Source organism: Peromyscus maniculatus, chromosome 15 (assembly GCF_049852395.1).
Source record: "Peromyscus maniculatus bairdii isolate BWxNUB_F1_BW_parent chromosome 15, HU_Pman_BW_mat_3.1, whole genome shotgun sequence".
Classification (NCBI taxonomy): Eukaryota; Metazoa; Chordata; class Mammalia; order Rodentia; family Cricetidae; genus Peromyscus; species Peromyscus maniculatus.
The window spans coordinates 6,280,761-6,295,740 of NC_134866.1; the positions used below are offsets into that span (position 1 = coordinate 6,280,761).

Consider the following 14,980-nt stretch of genomic DNA (forward strand, 5'->3'; position numbering starts at 1 on the left):
TCTTAGGTTCACATGGAACCAAATCCTGTTCACACTTACAGAATATTTGCCAATCCCAAGAGCTAGTGTCCTTTTAATTTTGGCACAGTTGATCCTTTCTGAAATGCATTATTCATCATGTCATCTTGATAATGGCTCCCATCACTGAACCATACCTGGTATGTAGTCAGTTATCTCACATACTCATGAGGTCACAAGGCTTTGCTGAATCTCTCTCAAGTGTCAAGTGACCTAAAAGGTGTGTATTTGTCTCCAGGTGTGCTGTGAGCTCATGTTACAACCTGCTCCTCTCCAAAGTGGAGGGACACAGTTCCTGGCTCAAACATGGGTGTAATGAAACCTCACCTTTATCCATTGATGGAATTCCCTCTGCAGAGATTTCATCTGCTGTGTGCAATGTCCTCTTCTCTGATGCTGAAAGGATTCCTATGTGACAGTATTTTGAAATTCGTGACTTCTGCTTTGAATTTACCTCAGTTTCTCAAAATCAGGACACAAAACTTATTATTTCTAAAATACAAACATATCAAATAATCTTATTGTAATTTTACAATCAAATACCCTACTATACACCATAACCTCTAGCCTGGCAGCCTCTGAGAGTTTCACTTTCACCTCTTACTAGGAGAGGCAATCATGTCCTCTATGTCCGTTTAGACTCTAATTGTCAGAAGGCAGTCAAATTCCAAAGTCTCTTGACTCTGTAATTCAAACAACTGCTTATCCCACAGGGTTTACAAGATTATGGCTTCAACATGCCTTGGGACAGTGGTCACTTGACATTCCTGATGGAGGAATCATCATCTAACAAGGAAATGTGAGAATAAGTGAGACAGAAATGCAGTGACACATCTTGCTACATCATGTACATTGCATCTGAGGATCCTGATTGAAGTTATGTGGACTCCAAAGAATTGTGTCAACTCAAACTTTCTATCTCTGTACTCTTAATAACAGATAGCCTTTGTCTAGACTTTGATATGTTTCTATCATGAGTATAGGACGGGTTTCCAATACAACTTAGCTATCATCTCCATGTTTCATTGTGAATCAGTTCTCTTTAACTCTGCTGCAAAGGTCCATGTTGACATACATGTTGCACCTCAGTGTCTACAGAGGTAGTACAATATGGACAATTCTGCTTCAATCTTGGGATATGGCCAGAACCCATAGCAAGGTTTCCTTTGTCTCTGCGTTCTGGCACTAGACAAAGGTTCCTAGAAGTGTAGTTTTGACATGAACCTCTACAATGATCTCTCATGATTCAAATGAAATTTCACTTTCACAAGTTAGAGATTTCCATGGAGATGGTCTTGGCTCAAAGCATATTTATTGTTGGCTCAAAGTACCTGGATTGCCAATATTGACTTTAATCTCTCTGACAATCACAGCAGATTTCATGTAGTCTATAAATTTAAAGTCACTGTGGTCTTAGAACGAGAATGGCACCTATAGGCTCATACAATGGAAGGCTTGGGCACCACTTTGTAGGAACTGTTTGGGAAGGATTAGGAGGTGTGGCCTTGTCTTAAGAGCTGTGTCTTTGGGACTGGACTTTTCATATAGAAATTAGTGAGCTACTCCCGGTTACCTTCATCTACCTCCTATTGTGGATAAATATGTAAGCTCTCTGCTACTACTCCAGGACCATGCCTGCCCACCTGATACTGTGCTCTCCAGCAGAGGACTTTGCACAATGAAACAATGAGCCACAGATTATGAATGTATTGTCTCATAAAAATTAAAAAGACACTAGATTCTGTGATTTTCTAATGGAGAAGAGACAGAATGTGTACTCATGTCAGATCAGGCTCTAATGAAAACCACTGCAAAGATTTCACTGAAGTCCATATTTTCAAGAATCAGTGAATTTATTCTGGTTGCCAACAAGACAATAATTGAGGGATTAGAACAGAAACAGGGAAAACTCATATACACGGGCACCAGCAGTACTAAAAATCTGAACTCAGGTTACCTGAATGCCTACAGCTCAGTGTATGACTTGCAGGCAGCTCCACTGATGATTGGTCTCCTCCTTTACAGTCCTTCCTGTTTATAGTGCCTCCAGTAGGTCCTCAATGTGAATCTTGTATGTACTGGAAAATCCCCAAGGCCTGTCACATGCATCCTTCCCAGGAGATAATGAGGCCCCATCCAGGATGGAATGATTCCCTTCATAGGATATTGGTCCTGGAAACACAGCATACACAGTCCCAATGGAGAAAACAATGAACGTTTCCAGTCAGCAGTACTTATACTGTCAAGTTAAACCTCCAAAGGTTAGAGTTATACACCTTTATAGAGTATATTCTTTCCTCAACAGTCTATTACTAAATTTCCCCAAAGGACATTAGCAGAAGTTTGTCTCCTATGTCATTTGGGATCTCATCTGTGAACTGTCATCTGTCATATAACCAAGAATGACTGAATTTGAAGCCAGGTAAAGCACAGGTGACTTCATCAGAGATAGGAGAGAGTTAGAGATGGGACTGAGTTAGAGATGTACTTATTCATAATTTTTTTTACCATACCTTATCTTGAAAGATGGAGGTTACACTCAAAAAAATCAGTAGCCCTCCTATACACAAATGATAAAAGGGCTGAGAAAGAAGTCAGAGAAACATCAACTTTTACAATAGCCACAAATAATATAAAATACCTTGGGATAACACTAACTAAACAAGTGAAGGACCTTTTTGATAAGAACTTTAAATCTCTAAAGAAAGAAATTGAAGAAGATATCAGAAAATGGAAGGATCTACCATGCTCATGCATAGGTAGGATTAACATAGTAAAAATGGCAATCTTACCAAAAGCAATCTACAGATTCAATGCAATCCCCATCAAAATCCCAACACAATTCTTCACAGACTTGGAGAGAAAAATACTCAACTTCATATGGAAAAACAAAAGACCCAGGATAGCTAAAAGAATCTTATATGATAAAGCAACCTTTGGAGGCATCACCATCCCTGACCTCAAACTCTACTATAGAGCTACAGTAATAAAAAACAGCTTGGTACTGGTATAAAAACCAACATACGGACGAATGGAATCGAATTGAAGACCCTGACATTAATCCATGCACATATGAACACCTGGTTTTTGACAAAGGAGCCAAAACTATACAATGGAAAAAAGAAAGTATCTTCAACAAATGGTGCTGGCATAACTGGATGTCAATATGTAAAAGATTACAAATAGATCCATATCTGTCACCATGCACAAAACTCAAGTCCAAGTGAATCAAAGACCTGAACATAAATCCAGTTACACTAAACTTAATAGAAAAGAAAGTAGGAAGCACTCTTGAACGCATTGGCACCGGAGACCATTTTCTAAATAAAACACCAACAGCACAGACCCTGAGCACAACAATTAATAAATGGGACCTCTCAAAATTGAGAAGCTTTTGCAGGGCAAAAGACACAGTCAATAAGACAAAAAGACAGTCAACAGAATGGGAAAAGATCTTCACCAACCCCACATCTGACAGAGGATTGATCTCCACAGTATATAAAGAACTCAAGAAACTAGACATCAAAATACTGAACAATCCAATTAAAAAATGGGCTAAAGAACTAAACAGAGAATTCACAAAACAAGAACTACAAATGGCTGCAAGACATTTAAAGAAATGCTCAACATCCTTAATCATCAGAGAAATGCAAATCAAAACGACTCTGAGATTCCACCTTACACCTGTCAGAATAGTTACGATCAAAAATACCAATGACAGTCAATGTTGGAGAGGATGTGGAGCAAAGGGAACACTCCTCCACTGTTGGTGAGAATGTAAATTTGTACAACCACTGTGGAAATCAGTATGGCGGTTTCTCAGAAAATTAGGAATCAAACTACCTCAAGACCCAGCCATCCCACTCTTGGGCATATACCCAAGGAATGCTGATTCATACCATAAAGATACATGCTCAGCTATGTTCATAGCAGCACTATTTGTAAGAGCCAGAACCTGGAAACAACCTAGATGCCCATCAATGGAAGAATGGATGGAAAAAATGTGGTACATATACACAATGGAGTACTACTCAGCAGAGAAAAACAATGAAAGCATAAAATTTGCAGGCAAATGGATGGAACTAGAAAAAATCATCCTGAGTGAGGTAACCCAAACCCAGAAAGACAGTCATGGTATGTACTCACTCATAAGTGGATTCTAGATATAAAATAAAGAACAATCAGACCACAACCCATAGAACCATACAGGCTATATATATATCATGGAGGTCCCTAGGACAACTGTGGCTCATAATAAATTTCGGTTTTACTCAATTGTTGAAAAAAAATAGCCAAATTAATGGAAACACATGAACTATGAACGAAAGGCTGAGGAGCCCCCAGCTGGATCAGGCCTTCTGAATAGGTGAGACAGTTGATTGGCTTGATCAGTTTGGGAGGCAACTAGGCAGTGGGACCAAGTCCTGTGCTCATTGCATGAGTTGGCTGTTTGAAACCTGGAGCCTATGCAGGGACACTTGGCTCAGTCTGGGAGGAAGGGACTGGACCTGCCTGGACTGAGTCTACCAGGTTGATTGCAGTCCTCGGGGGAGGATTTGCCCTGGAGGAGGTGGGAATGGGGGGTAGCCTGGGGGTAAGGGGAGGTTGTGGGAGGGGGGAGAATAGGGGAACCCGTGACTGATATGTAGAACTGAATGGTATTGTTAAATAAAATAAAATAAAAAAAGATGGAGGTTACATGAACATGATGGATAGGAATCTGGAGAGTCCCCAAAGATCAATCTGGACATGAGGTGATACTTAAATGACTAACATCCAACTTGTCCTGATTCCCTTTGTGTTTGCTTAACCCCTTCTCAACCCTCTACCCTTGTTTCACCTTTACAAGAATCCCAGTGTTCATAAACCATCTATTAAGTTTGTGGGACATGCACATTTCCTTATCAGCCTGTGCAGTCTTAATTCCTCTATGCATTTTATAAATGGTTTATCCTATTATTGAGAAATACATTGTTTAGTAGCCCCAATATAGTTTCCCTCTTTCTGCAATATCAGTCATTTTTTTGTGGAAATCCTGTTTTGGTATTTGGATATATCTTGTTGAGGCTGTAACTTGTCCTATAGCCCTAGAACATCATGTTAGTGTCTGATTTGTTTGAAGACAAATTATTTCCTTAGGCATATGTAAGAGACTTGTGTATCAAAAATGTAGAGACCCACGTGGATCTTTTGTTTGTAATGTAACTAAGTGCGTGTGGGAGAAATCCATGAGTTTTTTAACTTGTTCGGACTCCCAGGGTACTCAGAGTGGCACTCCATGCCTCTTTCAGTTGTCATGTTCACTCAGAATGTGCTGAGTCTTCTCTGTACATGCATTTTCCTTTTGGGCTACCAGCTCACAAAACAAAAACATGCAAACTTATTATTAATTAAGAAAGCTAAGCCTATAGCTAAGGCTTGTCTCCTATCTCTAATAACATTAATTAATCTATTTCTCATCATGTACACGTTCCCACATGACTTGCAGTGTTTACCTCTCCTCCTGCATGTCTTGCTTCCCTGGAATCTTCTTGGGGAATTTCCCTTCCTCTTCTCAGCACTCTGTCCAGAACTCTCGTCCATTGACTGTTTAACTTTTAATAAACCAATCAGAAGGTGCCTTGGGAAAGACACATCTTCACAGTGCACAAAAAGAGTATTCCACAACACCTCTCTTACACTAATCTCTCAGCCTAAAATGGTTCCCAAACTTACAAACTTATAAAATAGTTATCCAGTCCAATCCCTAGTCACCTTTCTCTTTTAGCACATTTGATAATCTCCTGAAACTCACTATACACCGTGTTATCCTGATAACAGCTGATACTGAACAGTTCCGGGAATGGAATTAGTTATCTCAGATACCTGTCCTCGTGAGGTTCCAGGCTTTGACGAATCTTTATTGAGTGTCCAGTTACCTTAAGGGAACCCAGTGCAAATGCACAGACTGGAACCTGGGCTGCTCTGTTGTCCTCACATCCTGAGGTGAGGGAGGCCAGAGTGGACTGCCTGTGGTGGCTGCAGGGGGTTCCTCAGCAGGAGGTACCATGTTGGAAGCAGTAGAGTATTCACCTGCACCTCTTTACCCTTCTGAAACCCTGATCATCCCATAGCCTAAGCACCTGGGAGGCCAGACCCCAACTCACAGTGGCTCTAAGGTATAGGACCACTTTTTCTATGCTGGAAGGTCCCCTACCTGTGTGTTTCTGCAGTCGGAGAAGCTATACTGGGTCCAAGGGGCAGCTCTTTATAATAAGTCACCACACCTGCTTCCTCTGTGATTGGATATTCTCTCCGTCCTTGAAATTCCTTTGCTGCATGACTGTGATCTGCCTTGATTTCTACCTCAACACACCTGGCTACTCATGTGTATGTTTCTACTTTTCAAATACATAGATCAATTGCATTTAGAGTGTTGCTAACATTACTTCTCTGAGCATATGCCGTTGAAGGTAGGATTTGGTGTCCCTATATCAGCCCAAAGCACATGTACCTCGAAGGGTCATCTAACTCTCCCATCCTGAGTTAGTGCTACTGAGTCTGAGACATGGAAAAAGAGATTAACAAAAAGCCAAAGAAGACATTGTGTGATTAAGAACAGCTAATAACAGGCCGCCTAACCGAGGTAGTCCAACCGAGACTACCATTGCTTATCTCCTGGTATAAAAGTGTCTGTACAAAAGCAGATAAGCATCCAGTCATTTATGTCAGCTTGGAGAATGTAGATCAGCTATAAATGCATGAGACCTCAGGTTTACTGTGGAAACAAGGTTGTACAGGGTATAAACATTAAAAAGGATGGTCACCATCAAAGTCATAGGAAAGCATCTGCAACCAAGATTTCCTTACAGTGACCTCAGAAGTCAGTGCAGGTTCATATGGCTGCTGCTCACTAGGCAGCCAGGTGACCACATGGAGTCAAATCTTTGGTCACCTCTTGGACCCTGTGAGCCTGCTGGAGACAGGTACAAACTTCAGGTGCAGTGCAGTCTGTGGTTAGAGCCACAGACCCAAAGTAGCCTCTGAGACCACCACAGCATAGACTCTGGGTGCTGCAGTGACACCTGGACCCTCACAAGTCAGCCCCTCACACCCATTATGACCTCACACCACTGGAACCAGGGCCCAGGTCTCTGCACTGTACCCACTATTTCACTCCTGGGCTATGCTCAGGGACACTCATACATCACTACAGAGATCTTTGTACTCCATATTATTGCATCTTTATTTTCAGTTGTAAAGAACTGAATCATCATCGGTATTAATGAACATATTAGTAGAAAATAAGTTGGTAAATGCTTTATCATTTTGGAGGAGGGGCTTGGGGGTTCTCAGGGAGCTAGGATGGTGGCTACAGGAGGAGGAATTAGAGGAGGGGGGGTCTGTGTTTGATATATGAAATGAATAAAACAATTTTTAGTAAAAAGACAAATAAGTTGGTAAATAAAAATGTATATGTTTATTACACGCACATACAGAGGGGATGCTAATCACAAAAATTACAGAAAAATGGATGATGTGTAATGTATATAAGTTCAAGTCATCCAATCATATAAAGACATACACTGCATGTTCTCCCTCATATTTAATCTGGACATTAAAACATATATATGTGTGAAGAGATATGTAGGTGTGTACAGTTTCTAATGTAGAAAAGGAATAAAGGTAAAATATTGGGTGATAAGGATGGAATAAAAGCAAGTAATAAACATGGGTTTTGAAAAGGACAAATGATAACTGAAAATCCCATTCCAACTCCGTCAAGCATGGATTTTAGTTTCATGGTGTATAAGAGCGTAAAATAAATTCAGTGCAGACAGTGTCAAGTCCAGTGTAAATGCCCCAGATTCTGTTCTGAATGTCCCTTCTAGCTGTACAGAAGTTCATGACCTGTGTAGTGTAACAGGCTTTCTCTTAGGCCACCAACCAGCTCCCAAGTCATAACATGGAGACTTATTAGTTATGGATGCTCAGCCTTAGCTGAGGCTCATTTCTTGCTGGTTCTTATAAATTAATCTGTTTCACTTCCTGTACGTTTTGCCTTAGAACTCTGCATACCCCTTTTTTTCTATATACCTTGCTTTCCTGCTGTCTCCATGGTTTCTGGAGCCTCCTTGCTACTGGTCCTGGTGCGTCCCTCTCTAACCATTCTCCTCTCCTTCCCTCCATCTTAGATTTCTGTTCCTTCTTATACTCTCTGCCTGCAATTCTCACCTATCCCTGTCCTGCCTTTTATTAGACCAATCAGGTGCCTTAGGCAGGCAAGGTGAAACAAATGAACACATCTTTACATGGGTAACAAGGAAGAAGAAACTAATGTAACACACCTTTACTCAGTTAAAGTAAGACTCCACACCAGAAGCAGATGTAACACATCTTTGCCTAGTTCAAATAACATTCCACAACACTGTGGTTTCCAGGTATTGTTAATTTTCATATATGAATATTTTTTACTTTCAAAATAATGGGGTTTGAAATTAAAGAGAGAAATGAGAAATGCTGGCTGAATTTCAGAGTCTCTGCTGTCCCTGGTCCTGAGATTGCAGGTTTCTGCTGTAATGTTTACTCCAGAGGGTGGTGTCTGTGCTCTATTAACCCTGAGACTGTTTCTGCTGTCCTGTTGACCTGAGTGTGTCTGTCTCTGCTATACTACCTATTCCTGACGGTGTGAGCCTTTGCTGTGTTATTTACTGCTGAGCTTGGGAGCCTCTGCTGAAATGTTTACTCCTGAGAGTGTCTCTGTTTTATTTCTCACATGAGCTGGTAGCTTGTGGAGCTTTCCCCAAAGAGTGCAGTGCTAAAAAAAATAATTCTGTAATAGAACAAATGTATATCCATTAAGGTCATTTCCTTTGATAAGGGAATTTCCGTCCGTGTTCTGATGAAATTAAACACTAGGTCTACAGAGAATCCAAGCAGGGAGAAAACATTGACTCACATAACAAACTTGACCTTTGTTCAAGGTGCATTGCTGACTACATCTTAGCATTTATAAAAAACAGAACCGTCCCACACCACAGCCTTTCTTTATTATCTATGGTGGACATTCAAGCTGGAAGCATTGACTTTTTGCCCTGCAATCTAGAGGCTTACTCATTTCTCTGTGTTTTCTCTAATGTGCATATGGCATTTACATGTTAATAAACTGTTTTTAACCAAACTGAATGAAAGAAGTTTTGTGATGTGCTGTGTTGTAACTTTCTTGTAGCATGAATCTTAAAAGGTCTTATTAATAAAATCAAACCCGGAGCCAGGTATTGGGGTGAATGCTGAATGATCAGAGAAGCCCAGCAAGCCACAGCTTCCTCACCTCCCCAGTTCCTCAGATTGTGTTTCCTCAGACTGGAAGCCTCTGTGCTCTCATGAGAATGAATCTCAGCTGAACTGTGCTGCCCAAAGCCTAAAACCTTAACCAGCCTCTAGTTCCTCATCCTAATGCCTTAAAAACCTTCCTGCATTCTACCGTCAGTTCCCGAGTTTAGAGCCGTGACTCACCATGCCTAGTTGTTTCCAGTGTGGCCACGAACTCAGATATTCAGGTGGATCTCTGCCTCTGGAATGCTAGGATTAAAGGCGTGTGTGCCACCATTTTCTGGCCTCTGTATCTAGTGGCTGTTCTGTTCTCTGACCCCAGATAAGTTTATTAGGGTACACAGTATTTTGGGGAACACAATATCACCACACTTTCTATCCAAGATCATTTGACGGTTACATTCCTTCCCTAACTATATAATGATGGATAACCAGGGACAAAAACAGCTGTGATCACTATGGATGTAGGAGGGAGGTCAGGGAAGGTGGAGAGACCACTGTTCACCATCCCTCTGTTGTTCTCATGGCAAAGCCAAGTGGAAGATACGAGGTGAGTCTGGCTGCATTTCATCTCCTCAAAGCCATTCTGTCTCTTTCCTTAGGTTACACAGGTAGAGGGCTCCTTAGTTCTCAGCATCTGATCCCTTCTGGGAGTCCATTCACTTGATCCTTCATGATGCCTTCACGGTAGGATGTGGACCCTCTGTAAATGTTATGACAGCCAGATTCATGTGCTGTAATCATTGCTAAAACAGGTCAGTTTGGATATGCCTAATGTCAACAAGGATTAAAATAATATTTATTTTGGGAGAATTTAATATATGTATATAAATGTTTTATTTAAATCCCCACATTCCTTCACCTATTGCTTCTTATGCTTAAAAGCACTGTTCTCTCCCAACTTCGTGGGTTTTTTTCTGTGTTATTTCTTCATCCCACTTAGTGCTCCCTCCATGTGAAGGGGTGTAGGACAGTTGACTGGAACCTGGAAGCCTCTTAGATTGATTGTCTCCCTCAGAGGCCATCAATTGCCAAACAGCTCCTCCACTGGGTAAGACATAGTGAGGCCCTTATGCAACCATGAATATTGTGTGTTGGGGTTTAGTCAGTAAAAGTGTTGTCCAGTTAGCAATAGTCACAGTGTGTTCAAGTGTAGACAACTGCTAAACTGTCATATTAATAAATAACATGGAGCCAAATATTAGGATAAATTCTGAAATACCAGAGACACAGAATAATCCACAGCCTACTTCACTTTGCCAAATCCTCAGCTGATCTTGTTTCCTCAGACTGCAGGCTTCTGAGTCTTCACCCAAATGGATCTCAGGCGAACTCCTGCTCAAAAGCCTAAAAGCTTAAAAGCCTCTAGTTCCTGGTCCTCATGTCTTGCATACCTTTCTGCTTCCTGCCATCACTGTCTGGGATTAAAGGTGTGTGTACCATGCCTGGCTGTTTCCAGTGTGACCTTGAACTCACAGAGATCCAGATGGATCTCTGCCTCCTAAGTGATGGGATTAAAGGCATGTGTACCAACATTTTCTGGCTTCTATGTCTAAGCTGGTGGCTGTTCTGTTCTTTGACCCTCAGATAAGCTTAATGGGTTGAACATTTTATCAACCCCATTTAAGCATGAAATGGTACTATGTGCGGGGGTGTAGGACAGTTGACTGGAGCCTGGAAGCCTGTGGACATGTTTCAGAGTTCTAAAATGTTTCAACAATTCTACTGTCGCACTGCAGACATCGACTATTTCTGCCTCTTTTCCCTCAGGATTCCCTGACTTTTGACTTTAGCTGTACGTAAGGGACCTCTTTTACAATGTGTGACACAGGTGTCACTTTTAGACAAGGGCCCTCCACAGGCTAATATTCTTTACACTTCAACAAATGTGCATCTGTGTATTATTCCCTATCTACAATGCAACTAATATTTTCTGGTGGGTGTTGAGAGGTGCCTGACTCTGTGGGATAAAGATAAGGACTTGGGTTCCTGACTCTGTGGGGTGAAGATGAGAATTGGGTTCCTGACACTGTGTAATATGATGAGCACTTGGGTCGCTGACTCTGTGGCATAAAGATGAGACCTTGGGCTCATTTAGTTATTATCCACTTATTAGAATAACAGCCTTCAATTCTCCCTAGGTCTTATCACCAAGCCAAGCTTAAGTATATTACCAAATTAATATCACATCAGTTACAATTTGTGGAATAAACATTAAATCCAACCAGAAAATCATTGATTACTCTCATAACTTGTCTGTCATTATTGCTCTATGGGCACTGTTGTTTTTTATCTGGGGTGCAGAAGCTGCACCTCATACTATCAATGCCACAGCTGATGACTTCACCTCTTCAGCTGCAGCTGCTGCCTTGTGCTGAGGCCTTAGATTGGAAGAGCCTTCCTGTAGTTTTAACTACGTCATTGTCCTTTTATTTCACCAATAAGGATGCAGGAGCCAGATACTGCATGACAACCTGCTAGCTCAGATAGAAAGTTTTTTTTACACACCAAGGGGAGATATTACAGGAGTTTAGATGACTCCACTGGGAAAAACAACAGTAACTATGCTACAGCCCAGATTTCAGATACCAGGTACTCAGGGGACAATTTCAGGGCATGGTAAAGGTTTCAGAGACCATTTATAGTAACAGAAAAAGAGACACATTAATCAAGGCTAGTTTCAAACACACTGCTTGAACAAATTGTTGGGGGTTAGCAAACAGAAATCTCTACAGCTCTCTGATGACATTCTTAGCATTTTTGCTATTGGAAGTTAGATGTTCTTGTTGATGATCCAAAATGATTAACCTAATATTCTCCACTATGGATTCATTGGGGTGGGTAAGATCTGAATAGTTAGCAAATATTTTACCACACTTCACACACTCACGGAGTTTGTAGTCAGAATGAATCATTTGAAGTATTTTAAGGGTTGAAAAAGTAAACATTTCTAGACATATGTAGGATATTGCTCCCATATGAATTATAACATCTGTTGAGTAAGCACATAAAGATTAACAAAGTTTTTGATACATTGCCCACAATTTTAGGGATCGTTTTCAGAATGAATTTCCTTTCTTTTTTACATTGTCTAAAGGATGAAGGTGAAGAGAACCTTCTGTCACATATTCACAGTTTTAGGGATGCTCTCCAGTATGAACTGTCTTGTGTCTCATAAGGGATGAGATATAATGAAAGACTTTGTGACATTCTTCACACTTGTAGGGTTTCTCTTCACTATGAACTCTCTTGTGTTTCCTAAGGGATGAGAGATAAAAAAAGGCCTTGTGACATTCTTCACACTTGTAGGGTTTCTCTTCACTATGAACTCTCTTGTGTTTCATAAGGTATGAGAGATAACAAAAGGCTTTGTTACATTCTTCACACTTGAATGGTTTCTCTCCAGTATGAACTCCCATGTGATTCCTAAGGGATGAGAGATAACGAAAGGCTTTGTGACATTCTTCACACTTGTAAGCTTTCTCTCCAGTATGAATTGCCTTATGTCTCCTAAAGCCTGAGAGATAATGAAATTCTTTGCCACATTCTTCACACTTGTACAATATCTGTCCAGTATGAAGTGTTTGATGTTCCTGAAGATCCCTAGAACAGGAATATCGTTTGCCACATTGTTCACAGGTATAAGGATTATCTTCAGAATGGATAGTTTGATGTGCTCTAAAACATGCATCTGAGGAAAAACATCTGCCACACTCTTCACACTTATAAGGGTTGTCTTCACTGTGAATTATTTGATGTCGTCTAAGGCATGAAGCTGAGGAAAAATATTTGCCACACTCTTCACACTTGTAGAGTTTCTGTCTAGTATGAACTACCTTGTGGTTCTTAAGTGATGAGTGATAAAGAAAGGTTTTGTGACACTCTTCACACTTGTATGGTCTCTCTTCATGAATTTTACTATGTTTCTGAAGGATTGCAGAATGGGAAAACCTTATGCCACACTCCTCACACTTGTAGGGATTGTCTTTGTAGTGAACTGTTTGATGTTGAGTAAGGGATGAGAATGAAGAAAATAAACTGCCACACTCTTCACACACGCATGGTTTCTTTCTAGAATGAATTCTTTGATGTTGCTTCAGCAGTGAAGGAGTGTAAAAGGATTTGCCACATTCTTCACATTTGCATGGTTTCTCTCCAGAATGAATTCTTTGATGTCTCTTCAGCACTGAAGGTTTATAAAAGGATTTGCCACATTCTTCACACTTGTAGGGTTTCTTTCCAGAATGAATTTTTTGATGTTCCTTCAGCACTGAAGGATTGTTAAAGGATTTGTCACATTCCATACAATTGAAGGGTTTCTCTCCAGAATGAATTCTTTGATGTTGCTTCAGCATTGAAGATTCATAAAAAGCTTTGCCACATTCTTCACACTTGTAGGGTTTCTCTCCAGAATGAATTCTTTGATGTTGCTTCAGCATTGAAGGATAGTAAAATAATTTGCCACATTCTTCACACTTGTGGGTTTTTTCATCAGTATGATTTTTCTGGTGTATAAAAAGTGAAGAGCCAGTATTGAAGGTCTTATGACATTCTTTACATGTGTAGGACTTTTCTCCAGTATGAAGTCTCTGGTGTATGGAAAGTGTTTTATAAGAACTAAGGCCCTTACCACATTCTTTACACTGGTAGGGTTTCTCCCTTGTATGAATTCTCTGGCTTTGAATACGTAATAAGTTACAGTCAATACTGTTGTTGTAATCATTATAATCATTGAATGTTGTTCCTGTTGACCAAAAGTTGAGAAATGAACAAAGGCTTGGAAATATTCTTCATACTCATAATGCTTATCTTTTTCAAAGAAAATATATACTCATATATATTAAAGCATCAGTGAGAAACTACAGTGCATTCAAAACCTACAAGGACTAAGCATAAATGATAAAATGTTGTAGGCAGAAATGATCTAGACTTCTACTAGAATAAGGGCATGACCAAAAAGAACCTAGACATAATGGCATAGTATTCAAAGTTTAATAGCTAAGAAAGTTGTAAGGGCATTTTAAAACAGAAGTAAACCCATTAAACAGGATATGATATATGGCCAGACATCCCTGAAATTATAAGGTAACCAAGCTGAGCAAAGAGAAAGTTAATTGTGACTATATGAATTTGAGCCATCATCTAAATAGAACATTTTTATCCTCCACATAGAGTATTATTTTGGCAGGTACAAAAGATATGCTGCACAAGAAGTAGATGGTCCACAAAAAGATTAAATTTCTTCCTTAAAAATTTAGGACACTATTTTATGGTTTATTTTGATGAGAAGAATATATAAAACAGAATCCTCCAGCTCTGATTGGACCAGGAGGTGAATGACTCTTCTCCCTGCCTAAGTCCTAAGCTCCAAGGCAGAATGAATGCTCTACCATTCCCACCCATTGCTGCCCCAGTTGCAGCCCAGTAGGGAAGACTCTGGCAGGCAGATCTCCCCACCAATACCCCCTAGGGACCCTGCAATCTGTAAAACCCACTCCCTCCCCCAAACCCACCCATCCCCCTGTGACCTCAGGGGCAACCTGAGACACACAATCTGCCAGTTCTGATTGTACCAAGAGGTGAATGACTGACTCTTCTCCCAGCCAGAGAATCCTGTCTCTAGGACCTAGGTCCTGGAGCACAACTCATG

General features: G+C 40.5%; 1 protein-coding gene across 18 annotated transcripts in view; it reads right to left on the reverse strand.

Annotated features, from left to right (window-relative positions):
- LOC121822970 (uncharacterized) overlaps nt 1-14,980 on the reverse strand; it is a 109,189-nt gene that overhangs the window by 38,547 nt on the left and 55,662 nt on the right. For 17 of the 18 annotated variants that reach the window (XM_076552245.1, XM_076552229.1, XM_076552248.1 and 14 more), the window contains one exon: nt 7,455-14,074. The exons of the other annotated variant lie outside the window; for it this stretch is intronic. In XM_076552245.1, the coding sequence (XP_076408360.1) occupies nt 12,468-14,074 (1,607 nt within the window). In that variant the 3' untranslated portion in view covers nt 7,455-12,467. Of the gene's footprint in view, nt 1-7,454; nt 14,075-14,980 lie in introns of those variants that run through there. 18 annotated transcript variants of the gene reach the window in all.